Source organism: Telopea speciosissima, chromosome 1 (genome assembly GCF_018873765.1).
Source record: "Telopea speciosissima isolate NSW1024214 ecotype Mountain lineage chromosome 1, Tspe_v1, whole genome shotgun sequence".
NCBI lineage: Eukaryota > Viridiplantae > Streptophyta > Magnoliopsida > Proteales > Proteaceae > Telopea > Telopea speciosissima.
In genome coordinates, this window is record NC_057916.1 from 3,523,733 (window position 1) to 3,543,881 (window position 20,149).

Genomic DNA, 20,149 nt, shown 5'->3' on the forward strand with positions numbered 1-20,149 from the left:
AAGTCAAGGCATGGATCAAAACATTTTTAGTAGCTGAAAATATTAGAGGTAAAGTCCAATACACTTCTACATGCTTGGAGTTGGGTCATTAAGTTTGACTCAACCTTCTTCAACTCAAAATCATACACATATTTTGTTTCCACTAGTATAATAATGTAATGACCGCCCTATTAATGCCGCCACACGCACTCCCATTGCACAGGGCCACACTTCTCTCACAGAGAACATTTCTCCAACATGTTTTAACTCTAATAGCGACATATATCTTATATGGATATCCTTATTTTTTTGCCCGCACCTTGGGATTAAAGGAAGTGAATAAGTCTAATATAAATATCTAAAAATGCAAATATTTACATTCACAAACTAACCATAGTCTAGATATTGAAGACTACTGCTAGCATAGTCCACTACCAACAAAGGGTGTCAAAATTCAAGTCGAACCAGTTGGACCGGACAAAACGAGACCTAACCGAAATCAAATCCTTATTGAACGATTTTGAATTGGGGTTTCTGAAGACCGATAAAAAATTAAATCGGCCAATTGACACCTTTAATATCAATATGTAATAGGAGCCTAGAAGGTCCGTTGTAATCATAGTTGATTAAAATAAGTGTAACTTTACATTTTTGTCCTTTTTAGTATGACACTTTTTTTTTTTCCAATGAATATAAATCTTGTCATTTTATTTCACGTGTTTACTCAAAAAACGTGCAACTTTTAAAAACCCTTTATTAATTCTATATTAAATTAAGAATAAAACAAGGGACAATCAAAAGAAAGCTACAATTTCTGACTTCACTATTTTGTTGACAACAAGATGCACCCTGTATCACGGAAGTACTTGTAAATATATGTACAAGAATAAATAAAAGATTGCTATAATTCGATGTTTTTTAGGTGTAGTTGTTGTAATGTCGCAGTTGCAAAGTTGTAATATATTCATATACTAAGATGATAAAATAACTCAAACCCAAGAATACAGAAACCTGCACAAGCTCGATATCATCCCAACCCATCCTCGTTCAAAGGTCAAAACCAAAACTTTGCTTAGGTGATAAGTCTACGTGCCTTAACGTATGTGAATATAGATCTTCAGTACTATTTTAAAATATTTTCTTATAAAATTGAGAGGGGAGGGTGAAGAGGGCACTTAATCTGAAGATTTTGGTTGTGTTTGGTATATATTCACGGAATTGATTTTGGATCTAGAATAGTATCTGAAACGAGAAAATAGAGAAAAATCGGGTTTCAAAATGTGTTCTAGACTTAGAATCTGTTTTGAGAATGCATACCAAACACAGCCTTAATGAAAAATGTGTTCTAGACCTAGAATCTGTTTTGAGAATGCATACCAAACACAGCCTTAATGATCAATGGGTTATGGTCCTTACTAGCATGCTCGGGTGATACCTTCAGATCTTTTGCAATATTGGTATCTATCAACAAACTTTCTATCTATTATAAATGCTAGTTTTCCTTCACCCATTGTGAAGAGAGAACATCTTACCACGACATCTAGGGAAGGATATTATTTTTTACCTGGTACAATACGGGGCACAAGTTAATTATGAATCTCACCTGCTGAAGAGTTCAATTATAAGGTCAAATCATGGTCAAGGCGATGAAAAACTTTCTCCATTTTTTTAAATTAATTCATAAAATTTGAGAGTTATCTCATCAATAAAAAATATATATTTTTCGGCCCCTTGTAGAACTGATTCTCTCCCTTTAATGTCAAACTGTACGAGATGATCTATATTTGGCCTAAGTATCTATCATGTGGTAGTTCTATTGGTGTTTAATATTTGGCGATATGTCGACATTGTCATCTACCAGTTTTGAATATTCTTGCTTAATCTTATTCTCACACAAAAATATTAAGATTCGAGAAGTGATTGACAATTCAACTTTGATAGATTAGGTCTTTGGGAGAAACTCTTGTCCACTATTGATAGTAATGAATCGTGGATTATGTTTTCCTTCGCTATTAGTGATGTGATTCTATGATATGATTGGATCTGGATTTATTATTAGCTTCCACCTCCTATTGTTTGAAATCTTCCCTCCATTAGTCTAAATGAATCCTATGGTTGAAGAGATTCTCTCTTCAACATGGAGGAAGGGAAAGTGGGTCTATGAATCATATGGTATTGATTGAAACCAAAATTGACAAGTGTTGAATTCAACGGGAACCCTTCCCATAATCTCATCCAATGGTCAATCTAACCTAGAAACACTTTCCATAATCCTATGCAATAGTTAATCCAACCAAAAGAGCCTCCACATGGAAAAATATCACCTCAATTTGTCGGCCTGTCAATTTTCTCAATTTCCTCTAATAAAGTGAGGTGGACCCCATTCCGAGCAGGGGTAGGATGGTTATCTTTGTCCTCCTATTAGATGTAGTTGAAGAAATTGAGGGACAGGCAAATTGAGGGGATACAAATCCGCCTCTACATGACTTTTAAAGGCCAAACTATAAAAAAGGTTCACCTTATTTTATAGGTTTGGAATTTCTAGACGGCCCCGTCTGGAGAGAGTTCTTTAGATGGGCCTTGATCCTACCACGTGGAATGAATTTGGGATTCTCAAATTTTGTTCAAATTAAAATTGACCACGTGGTAAAATAAAGGATTGAAAATTTCAAAGCTATAAAAATATTGCACTAAAAATAGATTGATGACAAATATAGACACATAATGTGGTTGACAACAAAACCAAGTTTCTTTCATCTAGAGGAGCCGCTCATGAAACAATTAATTCTTTAGAAGAAGCAATAAAATAGAGAATGCCATGTAATCCAATTCAATATCAATACAAATTTCAATTTCACATTTGTTAGTAAGTACTCTATTTAATTTGATAAAATTTTTGGAAACGGGATTCCATTCTCGTATGAGAACGTAAGAGAATAAATGTGAGCCGCTCGATAGCATCTATAATATGGGACCCACTCATGATGGATGTCATCTGAGCGGCTCACACCCATTCTCGTACGTTCTCGTACAAGAATAGGAGCTGGACTCTAACTTTGGCCCCTTGTTGTCTTAGAACATATTATGATTCTCAAATGCACATTTTTTTAGAAAATTAAACACAAGAATTTTTAGGTTTGTACATCTCTCTGTGTCTTTAACACGTCTCTTAAAATTGACTTACTGGTTTTATTTTAATCTATCGATACAGATACTTTGGCAGATACATTCAAACTTTTCTTAAATTATTCTCTTAATCTTTTTTTATTATAAAACTTTTAGATAGTCAGATTATATTGTTGCTAATTCTTAAGTCTTAAACCTTTTTAATGCTGACGTTTGGGATTAATTTATGCTTAATTAGGTTCCCACTACTTAAACTCTTTTTTTTTCCTTTTTTGAACTTTTTAAGATTGTGGTTGAAAGTAACATTCCATGGTGAATAGACAGCCAACCAGGGTTTAATCTCCGGTCTTGATTTTTCATATATTAAAAAAAGAGGAAAAATTATTTCGACCAAAATTTTTTTTTTTTAGCTTAGTGGACTTTATCGGGCTTTTCCGATTAATCCAAATGATCATTTCTACCTATCTTATCGGCCAATCCGATCAATTCCTATCTTTTATCGAATCTTAGAAATCAAAATTAAGAGTGAACCAATAAGAAATCCATTGATCGATCTCAATTTGGTCCGATCAATTTCGATTCGTTAAATTAGCCCGATCTCATTTTTGACACCCCACTATCAAATAATTATCACCTCCAATTCACGGGCACCTCCAATTCCTCTAATAAGGGGGAGTGGACCCTACATTGGGCAGTGTTTTCGGGCAAGGGATATGGTGGTCATTTCCACCCCCATGTGAGCAATTGGAGGAATTGGAGGGGGCAGCAAATTGAAGGGGACAACGATTCCCCACTCCCCCTCTCCTTCCATGGGCATGATTTCTCTCTTTAGGTAGGGGTGTTAAACATTAAATCGAATTAGTCAAAATGATTGAAACTGATTGAAAAACCCGGTTCAAATCAAAGCCGATTGCTTATTGGGTTGGTTTTAGTCTGGGGTATTATAATACTGGTAAAAAAACAGATGACCGAAATTGAAGACTGGATCGAAATCGATACAAAACTGGATCAAAACCTATAAGAAATTGAAACCCATAAAAAATATATATATATATTATTCATAATTTTCACATATATACATGCTTATAAACCGAAACGGATATCAAACTGATAATACCCAGATAAGAAGAAACCAAAATAAATCATTTTTATATCAAAACCAAAGTTTTCCTTATCGGATCGGCTTCGATTTCACCCATAATGAGTCCGAAATCATTTCAGTCCTAGACCAAATCGACCGATTGACATCCCTTTTTTCTTGCAGTTCTCTTCTACGAGTAAAAAATCAAACCTTATGAGCAACTGTAGAGCTGCAACAGGGTCGGGTTGGGCCGGGTTTTATAGAACCCTAGCCCAACCCTAAGTCCCCTTAGCTGGGCCCAAGCCCGACCCGACACTGACTCAGGGCCAGAAAAATTCAACCCTGACCCGCCCCCGGCCCGACCCTAATTGGCCCTGATCATGGGGAGGGGGAAAGAAATGCATGGGTTGGAATGGGCTGGGAAGAACTTATTAATTTTACATAAAATAACAATATAATAAATTATATTATAACACTTATTGTCTTCATATATAGTATATTATATAAAAAAATATGGGTGAAATTTAAAGTTCATAATGTATAATTTATATCAATATATATTTTATAGTATAGCTTAAATCAGGGTCGGGCCGGGTCAGGCCAAGCTTAGCTCGAGGCCTCAACCCTAACCCGATCCGACCCTAACTCAGGGCCAGAAGTTTCCAACCCTGACCTGCCCTCAGGGCCAAATATCTCAGCCCAAACCCTGTTTGAGCTCAGGGCGGGTTCGGGCCGGCGGGGCCAAACTTACACCCCTATGAGCAAGGTTTTAAAAAGCAGAATTTATTGCTATCGATTAGATCAAAATCAGTAAGAATTGATCACAAGAACCCTAGAATTGATTCCTAATCTGAAAAAACACAGCGATTCTAAAACTTTTAGATGTGCATCAGTCATATCAAATTGGCCAAAATCGAGATTGATCATGACTGATTCATCAATCCGATTCCCGATTCTTGAAGCATGAGAGAGAGATGTGGATGGGACTCGGCTCTAATGTAGCATCCTGCACGGGCTGCATGTGCAGCGCCAGACACAATGGGACTCGACTCCTGTGCAGCATCCTACCCAGGCTGCACGTGCAGCGCCCTGCTCGGGCTGCACGTGCAACGTCAGACACAGCGAGACGTGAAGAGATCGCCTTACCCCTACCCGAGTGCCTTACCCGAGTAGGGATGAGGCAATCTTTTCATGCCCCACTGTCTGGCGCTGCACGTGCAGCCTGGGCAGAGTGCTGCACAAGATCCTTTTGGCTCGGATGTGGATGTGGTGACGTCCAGCATGATTGGAGTCCTAACTCCTTGACCAACTGGAGAAGCAAAGAATCACCAAATCTTTTCCAAAAAGAAATCCGCCAAAATCATGGTCAGTCCATGTTGGTCCTTTGTAGCCTTTATCTGATTCAGTCAAAATTGGTGGCGATTCATCAAATCAAATAATAATTTGTTTTTGTGGGTGCGTATGTGTGTGCGTAAGCTGTGCTTTCTGATCTTAACAAATGTAGACTGCATAGCTATCGAAAGGTGTGCATCTCTTCATGCAAAGCCATAATAATAAGTTCATGATATAGCCACATAAATTAATTAATTTGGATAACACAATTCCATTCTTGTGTTGTTTGATTGAGACAGGTATATCCTTCATAATTCTCAAAGCATAAGCAATGGTTGTTGGTTATCATCAATCCATAAAATAGCATCTTGAGGGTAGTTTGGTAAATAATTTATCTATAAATTTTGGGAAAAATTGCTAAGATTTACTATGTACAAAAATTAATTACAAAACACGTAAGTTTAACCTTTTTTTTTTTTTCCATCTACTTGTTTTGTAATTAGTTTTTTAGGTCACAGGATGCGTCCAGACACATGAGGGATGGACGAAATGATCACCCCCCATGAATGACCAAAATATTGTATCCGTCTTATCCCAATGGATGCAAACCGTTAAGGAGTAGTTTGATTTTGGGTTTTTTTTTTTTTTTAAAAAATCAATTGTCCTTAACAATTTTGAAATGTGACCAACTATGGAGTCCCTATCTATCTAATAATTGAAATGATCCAAAGAGCTATGCATTGCCAAAAATAAGGATATGAGAATGCCAACTTGACCTATCAAGGTAGATTCCATGTGTTGCATCTTAGGGTTTCTAGTAAAGCATGTTTTGACGTTTATAATTAACATTTATTTTATTTTAGGAAAGGGTTTTGTTGTCAGGCTACGTGGTCCTGCACTAGCGCGAGGACCAATGGGAGCATGCTATCATGGGTTTAGACTCGCTAAATCAACTATGTCGGAACTTAGCATTTTTAATAGCTCTAAGTCAACCTTACTCTGCACCTTAAGGGACTAGGGGAGAGAACTAGAGTGAACACCAGAGAGTTTGAGTGAATGGAAGCTTTATTGCACTTAAAAAAAGCTTTGGATACAAGACTGGCTTGATGGATGCCTTAACCAAATGAATGACTATGACATATACAAGTATCCCCCCCCCCCTCCCCCATTTAACTAGTTGGGAACATTCTAGCTAAGGGGATTAGAAGGTTCCCACCTCCTTAATGGAGGGATCTAGAAATTTCCTACAATTTTTTTTTTTTTAGAAACCTGCTCCATCCTTAGTCATATACAAGTGTCCTCTAAAACTTTCTTGCTTCTAAGGGTTTTTCTAGTAATATCTAGACTCTTACAGGTGAGAGTTCTAGACAATGGGCCTTTCATAGCCCAATGACCTAAGTCCATGGGCTTTAGTGAGGCTCGACTGTGGGCCTGTGGGCGGGTTGGGACAATGTACATGGGCTTCTAAGGGAAGGGGTGGTGTGGTCATTTCACTAACCCATGCGAGTTGCAAGCTGAAAAGTATCGATATGGATTTGATTGATATTGACCCGTATTAGGCGCAAATTCAAAATAAACCAATCTTGACTGATACTCCTGATTTGTATCCATATTATATTGGTATTGATAATTGACTAACGCTTGTACTATCAGCCAATACAATATCAATTCCTTGGACCCACGGTTTTAGGTATCGGTATCATATCAGCCATGATCGATTTACCAAATACTTAGACTGATATGGGATCAGTGAAACGGCTGTAAACCCTATATACTAGACTGCGGATATTGGTGAAACAACCAAATATAACTGATACTAGATCGATAGGGTATTAGTGAAACGCCTATGAACCCTAAATTTTAAGTAAAAAAAAAAAAAGTGGATTTTTTTTCCCGCATTGGATTGATACGAATCAATACTGATATGTATTAGTATGAATATCGGCTGTCAAAGTTGCTGATATGAATGCCGATACCGTATATTAAAATCATATTTGAACCATGATCAGGCCAATCACCTAGGACCGTGGCACGGCAAGGCGTCCCGTGCACATCGGATGGTTGGACTGCATGCCCAGGTGCTGCAGGCCGTCGCCTTGACGCGCTATAGAGGAGCCCCATCCAATCACCTTGGGGAAGAACATTTTTGGTTTTTTTAATACTTTTGTGGGTAATACACCTTGGCCGACGTGCCCAACCCCTTAGGACTTAGCAATCTCTCTGTCCTTGGCCGACACTCGGCAACCCTTTAATTAGCTCTCAGTGTCTTTCTTTCTCAAACGCTTGACTATTTCGGCTTCCCGCCAATGTGCCAATTAATCACGGGCAGCGACCGTCCAACTGGCTGACTTGTCTACTACCTAATTTACTTTTTTTTTTGTTCTGTCCTTATTTGACCTTGCTGTGCTCATTTTGTCCACTTTACAGCTCCGCTTGAATATGCCCGGCGGCTTGTTGTTAGCGGTAGATTGCAGAATCACTCCAAGGGGTTGCTTTGATGTGTTCCAAATGGCAAATATTAACCGTATTGTATTGCGAACATGGTTCTAAGTATCGATATTGTATCGATTCGAATTGATTTTGCTAGTCATCGATATTGATATTATGTCGATACCATATCAGTAACATAGTATGGACAAGGGATAAAATGATCAAAAAACTCATTTTTAAAGAAAATTCAGGGATAATTTTATCCGATAAAATTGATTCAGGTCGATACCATATCAGTATCGTATCGATTTTGCATGTTGCCAATATCCGTTTCGATACCATGCACTAAAACCATAATTGCAAATGATGCTCAAACAATGTTGTATATTGGATGAGTAACGTCACTTGACCTTGTCTTGAAGACCATAGACTACTGCAATCATGAGATTTGCAAATTGGTTTCCAAGCCTCCTGGTTCACACTTTCCCTCCCCTTAGATTATAGTAGGGCTATCAAAAAAAAAAAAATTAGCATTAATGTAATGGTATGGATCATGTGTAAAATGATTAAAAGAAAAACGACTTTTTAAGATTGTAATCTCACTGTAATGTCTTTTAAGTACAATTTTTTTTTTAATGAAGGCAAATACTGGTTATGTCATATAAAAATTTGCATTAAATGCTATATTGAATAATTTTCAACATTTTGAACTCTCTTTTAAGTTTTATCTATATTATTAAATAACTTTTGAGAATAAAAAATTAAGATTACAAATTTACAATTTGTTAATTCACAACTTTAGTGACAACAAGGTATTCCCTTTTATTTTTGTCACTTTTTTTTTTTGGTAAACCTTTTTGTCACTTGTTACCCCTAACATTGTAAGAACTTATATATTTGTTGGGAGAGGGAGCCATTCCAAAAGAGAGAAAGAGTGTGTGTGTGTAGTTTTCCACCAATGAGGGGGGTTGGGAAATTGAATCACCCAATAAGAGGTTTTAATGAAAAGAGAGAGAGTGGAATCCATAGAGAGATGTAAGAAGGCATGCTCATAAATTTGCAAGCTGGTATCTTTTTTTTTTTTTTTTTTTTCAGCGAGAGCATCAATGATGAAGGATTTCATACTTAAATGGATATGAAACACTTCAACCATTAGATAGAAACATACAATTTTTATGCACTTATCCAAAGTGTTTATTATCTTTCATACACCAATTTTATGAAAATCGGTCTGGAGAGGGATCCCTACACTGCCCGAGTGCAGTTTCATATGAATAGAAAAACCCCATTTGGAATCTGACAACGGAAAAAAAAAAAAAAAAAACACATTTATGATATATCACCCTCTCACATTGAGCTGGGATTATTCAAATCTTTTTTTTTTTCTTCATTAAATATATTAAATGCCATATGGAACTTTGTCTTGATGGGTCCCAATGCACAAAATACAAATCATTAATTCAATATATGTCTAGATTCAACGGTACAGGCCTACCCTTAAAAGCTCCATCGGGTCAGCGTCAACCTTATATAAGTTTCGGCCAAACCCATAATTAGGGATGTAAATGGATAATCGAAATCCGAATCCGAATTCGCATCCGTATTCGTTTAGGGGCATCCGTATTCGTTTAGAGATATCCGGAAAATAATCCGAATACTCCGATTAAAATCCATCCAAAAAAAAATCCGAATACTTAATAATAAAAAATTAAGTAAATAATGATTTCAAGGGTTTTTGAAGATTAAATAAGTTCTAGAATATGATGAAAAGAGAATCATGATCTAAGAGATATGGATTGAGAGTGAATTGTATCCGCTAGGGGGAGGAAGGTCCGGGTTACACAAGGCAGAGATGTAAACGGATGGTCGAAAATCCGAATCCGATCCGCATCCGAATCCGTTTAGAGGTATCCGTATTCGACCAGGGAATATCCGGCTCCGATCACATCCGATCCGTATCCGATCCGAATCCGATCCGTTTACATCCCTACCCATAATGGATCCAGCTCCACTTCTGCATATTGTAGCGAGTAACTCAGTAACCTTACTATGGTATCTTGTCGTTTTTACTGAAAACTCCGGATCTCATTGTAACCTTTATGGAGTTTTGGTTCAGATATGATTCCCTGAGATAAGCCTCTTTGTATTGGACATTTTTGTGGGATCTTTATCCCCTCAATTTCCTCAATTTCCCTAATTTTATCTAATAAGGGATGAAAATGACTACACTATCCCTTGTCCGAACACATTGTTCGAATGGGGTCCATCTCCTTTCTATTAGAGGGAATTAAAAAAATTGACGGGCAAACAAATTGAGTTGATAATTTTCCATTTTTGTGGTTAGAGAAAACAAACAAGATAGCTCCCTTGAAAAGTTGTACACATTGGAATGATACAACTCATACAAGCCGTCTCTTCTAATTTTTTATTATTTAAAAAAAAAATTAAATATGGATGTAGTTTGCCGAAAGCCAACCCCATCTAGAACATGATTTTAGGTATCGAAATGGGATAACTATATCAGTCAATTCAATTCATAATAGTATCAGCTACGGTTGATATTGATGGTTAACCAATTATGTATCGAAGGTATCTAACTGATACGTATCGGTGGTACCTAATGTATTGTATTGGAGGTACCTAACTGATATGTATATGGATGGACTTCTCTTCTTCCATCGAAGCCTTTGGATCTGATCAATTATCACAGTCGTAGCTCTAGTTCAATGAGATAAAGGCCCTTGATGATGCATCCCTATCTACCGTGTACCTTTGTTTCTTGATTAAGTGGACATGCGAGTCGTTATCGTCTACGGTACCCTGACCGATGCGGTTCTCTAGTGCCTCTCACAAGAGGGGGGTGGGATCCACCCGGGCACTTGATTGAATACTCTGCCCAGGTGGGGTCCACCCTCCTCTTGTGAGAGGCACTAGGGAACCACACCGGTCAGGGAACCGTAGACGAAAAAAATTAGTGGACATGCTAATCTTGGATTGATCTGATCGAATGCTTAATAAGTTAATTTTGTTCGATGAATTACGATCATTCAAAAAATAATAGAGAAATATCATATATGGTAGACCATATAATTGAGACATGATAGTAATTTGACATCTAGATCTAACTGTATGAAAGATCAGGTCATTGACCTAAACGTTTTTTTTTTTTTTTCCTTTTTCTGACAACAATGTAAACATGAAATCTTTTGACAAACATTACTTGTTATATTACTTGGAGCAATGGTGTGACAATTCTGCCTATTAAATATCTTAGGAATAATGTAAATTGGCCTAAATTTTGAATCCAATCCAATCATACATCCTCTTATGTGTGTCCATGCACCCTCTCAATAATTTGTGCATTCTCTTGGTTGTCCTATAGAAAGATTGGCTTGCCACTTGACTAATTTTGATTAAGCTAAAACTTAACATGTGAGCAGGAAACCTGGGGGGACACTCATCTATAAAATTTGAGCTCAATTTAAAAATTTCAAATGAAATATTATTTACACGAAAATTCTATTGAAACAAAGAGGACCTTTTCAGATTTCTTACATGGAAACAAACGAGCTATTTGATTCTAGTACACTTGTATTATTCGTGGATCCTAGAGTCGCAACAAGTACCTAATCACCAACATAAGTTCTTCTATCAAGTCATCAAAGTAAAGTGTTATTTTCCTTTTACATGGCGTTCTTTATTATTGTCCTCGATCTCCTACTCTGACCATGTGGATCCCATATAAATGATTCCATTATCTGTGTACCAACATTGACATAGCATGCATATCCCACCCCACTAGTGTCGTGGGGAACCTTCTCTCTAAAAAAAAGGATCAAGTATTGTTAATGAACCAAGGCAAAAGGTCGTATGTACAATCATGCACAAGACGGCTGATGAATATAATTAAAAACCTCATTGAAATACAAAAAACACTGTGTTTTTAGAGTCATCCGATAAAATTGGAATGATACAGAGAAAATTAGCATGACCTCTGCACAAGAATGACAACACAAATCAAGAAATACAAAAAATACCTCCCTATTTGACGAATCATGAATGGGAGGTGGAGTGTTGTGAATGAATCCCCTCTCTATGAACTAATGTAACTTATAATTGATGAATAAGCTTCAAGAGGATCTATAACAAGACCAATTATGAAGGAAGCAGGTTAAACCCTAACCTTCTTCTTCTTTTTAGTCTAGAGTAGGAATTTATTTAATATGGGTTTTTTATAATTACCATCCCAAAATCTTTACTATCTATTATTACCTTCCCAAAAATTTTCAAATAACTATTACCCCCTCTGATGAATACTAATCACTAACTGACCCCCACCGTTACATTTTCGTAACGGTGAGGGTTAGTCGTGATAGTGTGCCGTTGTCACGAATTTTCTAGGACCAAAATGCCCCTTTGTGGTGGTAATTGTAAAAAAAAAAAAAAAAAAACCCCTCACTGTCCTCCTCCTCCTTCTCCGTCTTCTCCTTCTTCTTCTTCTTCTTCTTCCTCCTCTTCTGCAACCCCAAAATCAAAAACCTTGGATGGAATGAAACCACACCCCGAAGTCTCTCCACCTATAAAAGGATCATCAGTAAACATCTGATCCCGCAAGCTTCTCCTGAAAAAATTTTGAATCGTAAACCCTAAATTTGTTATGAACATAAAAATCCTAAATTACCACTGTTCTGACTGCTGCCTGAGAAGAAGAACATTTAAAATCCTCCCACCAATGAGCAAACCCTCCTTTTATTTATTTCCCCCTGTATCCCTTTCTTTACTTTATGATTTCTTCGTGACGCCATGGATGGATGTACACTTGTACAGTGTTAATATCGTAAAAGAGAAGGAAAGGGTTTTTGTATTTTGTTTGTTTATTATCAATTTTTGCCTTTTGATTTCAATTTTACTTTTTCATGAATTATTTCCCCATTTTTAGGAAGGATAATAATCTATTCAACTTGAATCAGATACCCCACCAATGTGCGCCGTTTAATCTTTCACTTTTAAATTTGAAAGTTAGAAAAAATACGTAATTAGAAAGATAAGCTTATTCGATGAAAGATTCTGGGATTCGCCGAGTGAAGGAAGAATGAAGGAAGGGTGAAGGAAGCTTTTGTCATTCAAAGTAAAAAAATGGATGATCGATGGATTTGGACTTTTGGAGCAACGGATATTCCTGTAATGGCGATATGGTGTGAAATAATTAAGGGGGGAAGATGAGACATGAAAGGGAACTTATTCTAAAATGTTGTTGGGTAGTGGATAATGCTTTTAGGTCTCCATTAATGGGTGCATCCAAACACATTGAAAGGGACAGAGATGAGTGAGCTAGCATATATTATGGGATTTTGCTCCTCTCTCTTTTCTGCTCTTCATGCTAATAATAGCTGGATCCATTAACGTGGTGGGTGCTTAAATTTTGCTGTTATTTCTTAATTTTGATGTCTCTCTGATTATTAATGAGTGTTTCAAGCGACACAATAATCAAGAAGGGAAAACTGAGATGAATTCCACCAGAGAATATACAAGGAATCACTGTAAAATCAGACTCTTAAGCTTGGTTTGGAAGAACCCAGCTGAAGGAATGGAGATTTATTCTACTCATATCCCCCTCACCAGAGAGAGAGAGAGAAAGAAGAGATTTCACGGCATGGTTTCATTCCATCCAAGGTCTTTGATTTTGGTTTGATGGCAGCCACATTTTGGGGTTGCAGAGGAGGAGGAAGAAGAAGGAGAAGAAGGAGAAGAAGGAGAAGGAGGAGGAGGAGGAGAAGGACGGTGATGGTTTTTTTTTTTTTTTTTTTCAATTACCATCCCAAAAGGGTATTTTGATCTTAAAAAATTCGTGACAACGGCACACTGTCACGACTAACCCCCACCGTTACGGAAATGTAACAGTGGGGGTCAATTAGTAATTAGTATTCATCAGAGGGGGGTAAAGTTGTTTGAAAGTTTTTGGAGGAGGATAACAATAGATAGTAAAGATTTTGGGATGGTAATTGTAAAAAACCCATTTAGTATTCATTAGGTCAGGCCAAGAACCAAAGAACCATAGTACCAAAGTACTACTCTTTTCTTTTTTTTTTCTTTTTTTGGCATGAATAAGGTACTCATGCTCTGCATAGTTTGGGCGCAATAAGAGTTATTATCCAAACATGTTATGCACCGACACTTTTAGTTAGATAAGGTTGAGAGAGAGTATCCAAACTTGTTATAACAACAATCTTGAAGCTTAATCAAGTCAATTCAACATCATTTTCTGTTGATCGTAATTCGAATCGGCTGCTCGAGCCAAACTATTCTTGATCTAGATCATCGTCAGTTAAAATACAAAAACAAAATTGTTTGATACAACGTGTTTAAAACATCTTAGAATTTAAACGGAATGGTAACATATCAGGACTTGCAAAATACAAAAAAGGCTGATACGAGATTTTAAATACTATATTTAAAAAAAAAAAATCGAACCAAAAAATGACAATATACACACATAAATTGTGAGATCAACTTATATTTATTAGTTAAATATTAATATTTGATGTGTGGGTCTTAAACTTTTATAACATTAAATTTTTTTTAGCAATTAAAACTAAACTTTTAAGAGAAAAAAAAAACTCTTTTTTCACTCAAAATAGTGTAACGTGCTTCAATTTTTTATCTTATCTTTGGATATATTTGAATGCCATGAAAAAAAAAAACATAATGAGACAAAAATCACGATGATGCAATTTGATTTATGCGTCTATCTTTTTACTCAACTAAGAAAACGGCAAAAGAAGCTAGCACTTTTTTTTTGGGTAAAAAAAAAAGACACTGAAAACACAAGTGTTTTAATTAACTATGATCTGGATCCCAATTCCTACTATATCCATGCATTATAAGGTCTGAATCAAGGTATACCTGGACCACATAAGGATCAGAAAGAGTTTGTTCTCTTTAATGAAATTTTGCCTAATTAGATCCACTTTCCTACATAGAAAACTGAGGGACGAAGACAGAACATGAGGAAGTTAGGTGAAGTTTTACTGATTACAGCCGAGCTGTGCAAAAGTGGCTAATGAGGCTTTTAGCTTCAGAAGTGCAATCTCTACCGTTGGATTACTCACGTGAGTCACAGTAATACTTGAATGGCTCCTATTTGACAATTGAAAAGAAAGGGAAAAAAAAAATCTTCAAGCACTCATAAGCCCATGAGAATTCCTGCAAGTTGGATTCTTTCCCTAACTTCAATGGCCACCTAGTCTATAAGAATTTAATGAAATTTCGTGGATGTTATCCACATCTCTATCACGGGCTACAAACAAACAACATGGATTATAAGACATATATTCACTTCTTCTCCTCTCGAAGCTCTGCTCTGTTAGTCCCAAGAGCCATGACTTCTACACAAAACAGAGCAATGAGAAGCTCTGGTTCTATTTTATTGGTCATGTTCATTGTTTTCCTTAGTTCTTCGAGATGGGTTTCAGGCGAATCTCCTGTATTTGCTTGTGATGTTAGTAATAATTCTGAGTTGGGTTCATATGCGTTCTGTCATTCTTCACTGGGGATTTTTGAGAGGGCGGATGATTTGGTGAAGAGGCTTACATTGCAAGAGAAGATTGGATTTCTGGGGAGTAAAGCACCAGCTGTGAGTCGACTCGGAATCCCGTGTTACCAGTGGTGGTCTGAAGCTTTACATGGAGTGTCTTACGTTGGTCCTGGCACTCACTTCTCTACTGTAGTCCCTGGAGCCACTAGCTTTCCTATGGTTATCCTAACTGCGGCTTCCTTCAACACCTCTCTCTTTGAGACCATTGGAAAGGTATTGTTCCTCTGTGTAGTGATTTTTTTTGTTAATTTGATGAAAATGCTTCATAGGTTTGATGTAGATCTGAGTTTGGAAATGGGTTTCAAATTTTGAGCTAATCTGATACAGAGAGAGAGATCCTGCTTTGTTCTAGTCACTTCACGTAGTACAGATGGGTTTAAATTCAAGTGATGGGTTCGATTCAAATTTCAATCTTTTCAGTTTTAACAGAGTTCAAGAGATGAAAGAGAAAATGTAAATTTTTATCTTAGTTGAAGAATGGATTCAAAATCACAAAATGTTTTAGTATATGCTGGGTGGTCTAATGTTTTATTTCTCTATTCACCTTTATCTTTATTGGAGACTTTACTGTTGCTATTATGATCTTTCATTATTAGGGAAAGAAGAAAGGGATTCATAAAAATAATTTTTTTGAAGTCCTTTTCTTTTACATTGATGTCTCTGGTTCTAAAAGGAGACTTTTTTAAATTAAAAAAGTGACTTTATGAGATTTTTATGAAACTGTTTATGAATGGATGGGAATGAAGGTTGAGTAGATATATATGTACTGTGTAGGTGGTCTCTACAGAAGCAAGAGCAATGTATAATGTGGGTCTAGCTGGGTTAACATTTTGGAGCCCAAACATCAATATATTGAGGGATCCAAGATGGGGAAGAGGGCAGGAGACTCCAGGGGAAGATCCATTACTGTCAAGCAAATATGGATCTGCATATGTGACAGGTTTACAACAAAAAGATGAATTTGATTTTGATAAGCTTAAAGTTGCTGCTTGTTGTAAGCACTACACAGCTTATGATATTGAAAATTGGAAAGGAGTTGATCGCTTCCACTTCGATGCTGTGGTAAACAATAAAGATATCACCCCCTTTTTTTTTTTTGGAATAAACTTTATCATTCTAATTTTAGGCTGTGTTTGGTATTCATTTTTGGAATATATTTTCTGGGTTTGAAACGCATTCTGAAATGATAAAATAAAGAAGCATTGTCGAGTTTTAAGTTTTTCTAGACCCAGGATCTATTCCGAGAATTCATACCATAAACAGCCTTAATTTGTGTTGCTTTACAATTTTTGTGATTTGAATAAAAATTGTTTTCAAAATTTGATTTTGGGTTGTGACTTTGTAACAGGTTACCAAACAGGACTTGAAGGATACATTTCAACCACCATTCAAGAGCTGTGTTATTGACGGGAATGCTGCGAGTGTGATGTGCTCTTTCAACAAAGTAAATGGAATACCAACCTGCGCAGACCCGGACCTCCTTGCTGGGGTTATTAGGGATGAATGGAAACTTCTTGGGTCTGGCTCTCTTCTCCTTTTCTTCCATAATTTTTTTTTTATTTGTTTCTCTTTTCTTTTCCTCTCTTCTAATTTTAAGGATGAGAGTTTCCTATGACACTACGGTGGGGGGGGGGGGTGGGGGGGAAGAATCTACATTCTACAATCTATATACATGGGCCTGCATTGGTCTAAAGTCTGAATAAGAGAGAGAATGTTAGTATGAACCCCATGGCTCATTATGTGAGAAGATGCATGATCGAATCCACACCGATAGTATAGGGATGCTTTCCCACATCTTCTCTCTTTTCTAATCATACGGGTCTTGTACAAAAATTCTCTCTCTTGGGTCTCTTAATTGGTGTTTGGACTCCAACTAAATGTTGCAAGTCATGGGTCAGCCTAGGGTTTTAACATGCGTAATTGGTGACAGAAGCAATCAATGTTTCAATTCGGATCGGAATTGACTTGAATTAATCTGAAAAAAACCCTAAAATCGACATATTCAAGGAATATTCCAACGATTCTAGTGCTTTTATTTAGGAATCGGTCATATCTTTTTGTAAGAAACCATGACTGGTGATCGTTGATTCCCAATCTAATTTGTCGTTCATTTTGTGGACCCATCGCAAGAGGGCGTATGTAGATTAGATCTCTATTGAACGGCCAAAATTAAACCACAAACAGCTTTTGGGGAAAAGACTATCCGATCAAAGAGGATATCTTTAATGTGGGGACCACTAGCACTAGGGTGCAGATTATTTATAATCTCAAAAATTGATTTTATTTGAGTTGCTTCAGATACATAGTTTCAGACTGTGATTCGGTAGATGTGATCTACAACGCTCAACACTACACCAAAACACCGGAGGAAGCAGCGGCTAAGACTATTATGGCCGGTAAGTGCACTGTGCACTTCTCTTCTTAGATTTGTCTTCCATGCTCATCACTCTAATCATCACTCTTAGGGGTCTCATAATGGTCGGTTTGGTCCAGTTTCGGTCAATCCGAATCATTTTATGGCACCCACAGGTCTAAACCGAAACTGAACCGTGTAAGATGAGATTCGGTTTTGGTTTGGGTCCAGTTCGGATTAGGAAATTTATAAGGTTGGATTAATGGGCTCTTATTGATTACAACAGCTACTTCATGGGCTGGTCGCCCATAACATCTTATAGGCCTTTACCAAAAATTTGAGTTTGTTGCCAACAACAGGGTTGGAGCTTGACTGTGGAACTTTCCTCGGCCAACACACTGAAGCTGCAATAAAAGCTGGGTTATTGAATGAGTCCGCCGTTGATAAGGCAATCACCAACAATTTTGCCACTCTGATGCGACTCGGCTTCTTCGATGGTAACCCGAGTAGGCAATTCTACGGGAAGCTTGGTCCAAACGATGTCTGCACTCCAGAGAACCAGGAGTTGGCCCGTGAAGCAGCACAGCAAGGGATTGTCTTGTTGAAGAACAGCCATGGGTCACTGCCATTATCACCTACCACCATCAAGTCTCTAGCAGTGATTGGACCGAATGCGAATGTCACAAAGACCATGATCGGAAACTACGAAGGTACAGTGTTATTGGTCTAAAACGCATTCTGAAGCAAGAAAATAGAGAAGAATAGGATTTCAGAATGTGTTCTAAGCAGAGTCATAAAAGTCTTCTTAAGCATCTCTTGATGTTTGGCAACCTTTAAACTTATAGAATGTGATGTTGGCAGGTGTTCCATGCAAATATACAACTCCTCTTCAAGGCTTGACGGCATCGGTTCCTACTGTCTATCAACCAGGTTGCCCCAATGTAGCATGTACCACTGCCCAACTAGATGATGCTAAGAATATAGCAAGCCAAGCAGATGCCACGGTTTTGGTGGTAGGTGCCGATCAATCTATTGAGGCAGAGGGTCGTGATAGGGTTGACGTCGTTCTCCCTGGACAGCAAGCCCTTCTAGTAACAGAGGTTGCAAAGGCAGCCAAGGGACCTGTGATTCTTGTTATAATGTCTGGAGGAGGGATGGATATCTCATTCGCTAAAGATGATCACAAGATTACAAGCATACTTTGGGTTGGTTACCCTGGTGAAGCTGGAGGTGCTGCTATGGCCGATGTGATCTTCGGGCATTACAATCCAAGTAAGTCATACTATCCCTGTGTTCTTGCAGAGAGATTTTGTTGATTGCTTGTTTCTGTGCTGAAGGTAAGAGAAGCTTATGAAAGGCAATGCATAGGCTTAGACTTGGGCACTAATTTCATGTTACAGTGCCAGTAACTCTGCTTCTCCCTTTCCCTTTGCTTGACTTTACTCTCATGGACATCTTGTTACTTGTTCTTCAGGTGGAAGATTACCTATGACATGGTACCCACAGGAGTATGTCGACAAGGTCCCTATGACGAATATGAACATGAGGGCAGATTCTGCCACAGATTACCCTGGCCGAACTTACCGGTTTTATACAGGTAAAACTGTATATTCATTTGGCGATGGCCTGAGCTACTCCAAAGTCAGTCACCACCTTGCCTTGGCACCAAAGCTAGTCTCAATTCCCTTGGAGGAGGATCACGTTTGTCGGTCTCAGGAATGCAAATCCATTGAGCCCCTTGAAAGTAGTTGCCAAAACTTGGCTTTTGACATTCATTTAAGAGTAAAGAACATGGGAAGAATGGGTGGAAGTCATACAGTTTTATTGTTCTCCACTCCCCCATCTGTGCACAACGCTCCTAAGAAGCATTTGATAGGGTTTCAGAAGGTTTCCTTAACAGCTCAAAGTGAACAACTGGTCAAGTTCAAAGTGGATGTTTGCAAGGATTTGAGCATTGTTGATGAACTCGGAAGCCAAAAAGTGGCCTTGGGGTCACATATTCTTCATGTGGGGAGCTTGAAATACTCCTTGAATGTGGGGATCTGAACTGGCTCTCCTAAGTAAAAGATGAAGCTGGGGAAGAAAAGATCTCTCCAACTTCTCTCCGAAGATTAATAAGAGCCTCCACTGAAATTAAACTTCAAAACATGTATGTCTACAGAGTAGTAATCAATTTTCTCTATTGTCAAAGACCAATGCAACCTGAAACAAAATTAATAATTCCAAATCCAGGAAATGCACGGCAAACGTTGAC

The 20,149-nt window shown here is 37.6% G+C and overlaps 1 protein-coding gene and 1 non-coding gene across 4 annotated transcripts; both read left to right on the plus strand.

Annotated features, from left to right (window-relative positions):
- The first annotated feature begins 11,885 nt into the window (after positions 1–11,885).
- Positions 11,886–11,987, plus strand: LOC122649309. The gene has a single exon (XR_006331269.1). It is a non-coding gene; the product is annotated as a U6 spliceosomal RNA (small nuclear RNA).
- A 3,172-nt stretch (positions 11,988–15,159) lies between these two features.
- LOC122652463 (beta-xylosidase/alpha-L-arabinofuranosidase 1-like) lies at positions 15,160–20,041 on the plus strand. Of its 3 annotated transcripts, none has more exons than XM_043846211.1 (7): positions 15,160–15,755; positions 16,317–16,604; positions 16,891–17,060; positions 17,841–17,938; positions 18,255–18,605; positions 18,757–19,167; positions 19,370–20,041. In XM_043846211.1, exons 1-7 carry the CDS (start codon positions 15,207–15,209, stop codon positions 19,939–19,941), a joined length of 2,439 nt encoding a protein of 812 aa, XP_043702146.1. In that variant the 5' UTR covers positions 15,160–15,206; the 3' UTR covers positions 19,942–20,041. The 3 variants fall into 3 exon arrangements, with proteins under 3 accessions (XP_043702146.1, XP_043702161.1, XP_043702152.1); XM_043846226.1 differs by having other exon boundaries at positions 16,317–16,601; positions 16,888–17,060; positions 18,255–18,609; positions 18,761–19,167; XM_043846217.1 differs by having other exon boundaries at positions 15,162–15,755; positions 18,255–18,609; positions 18,761–19,167.
- The last annotated feature ends 108 nt before the right edge of the window (positions 20,042–20,149 follow it).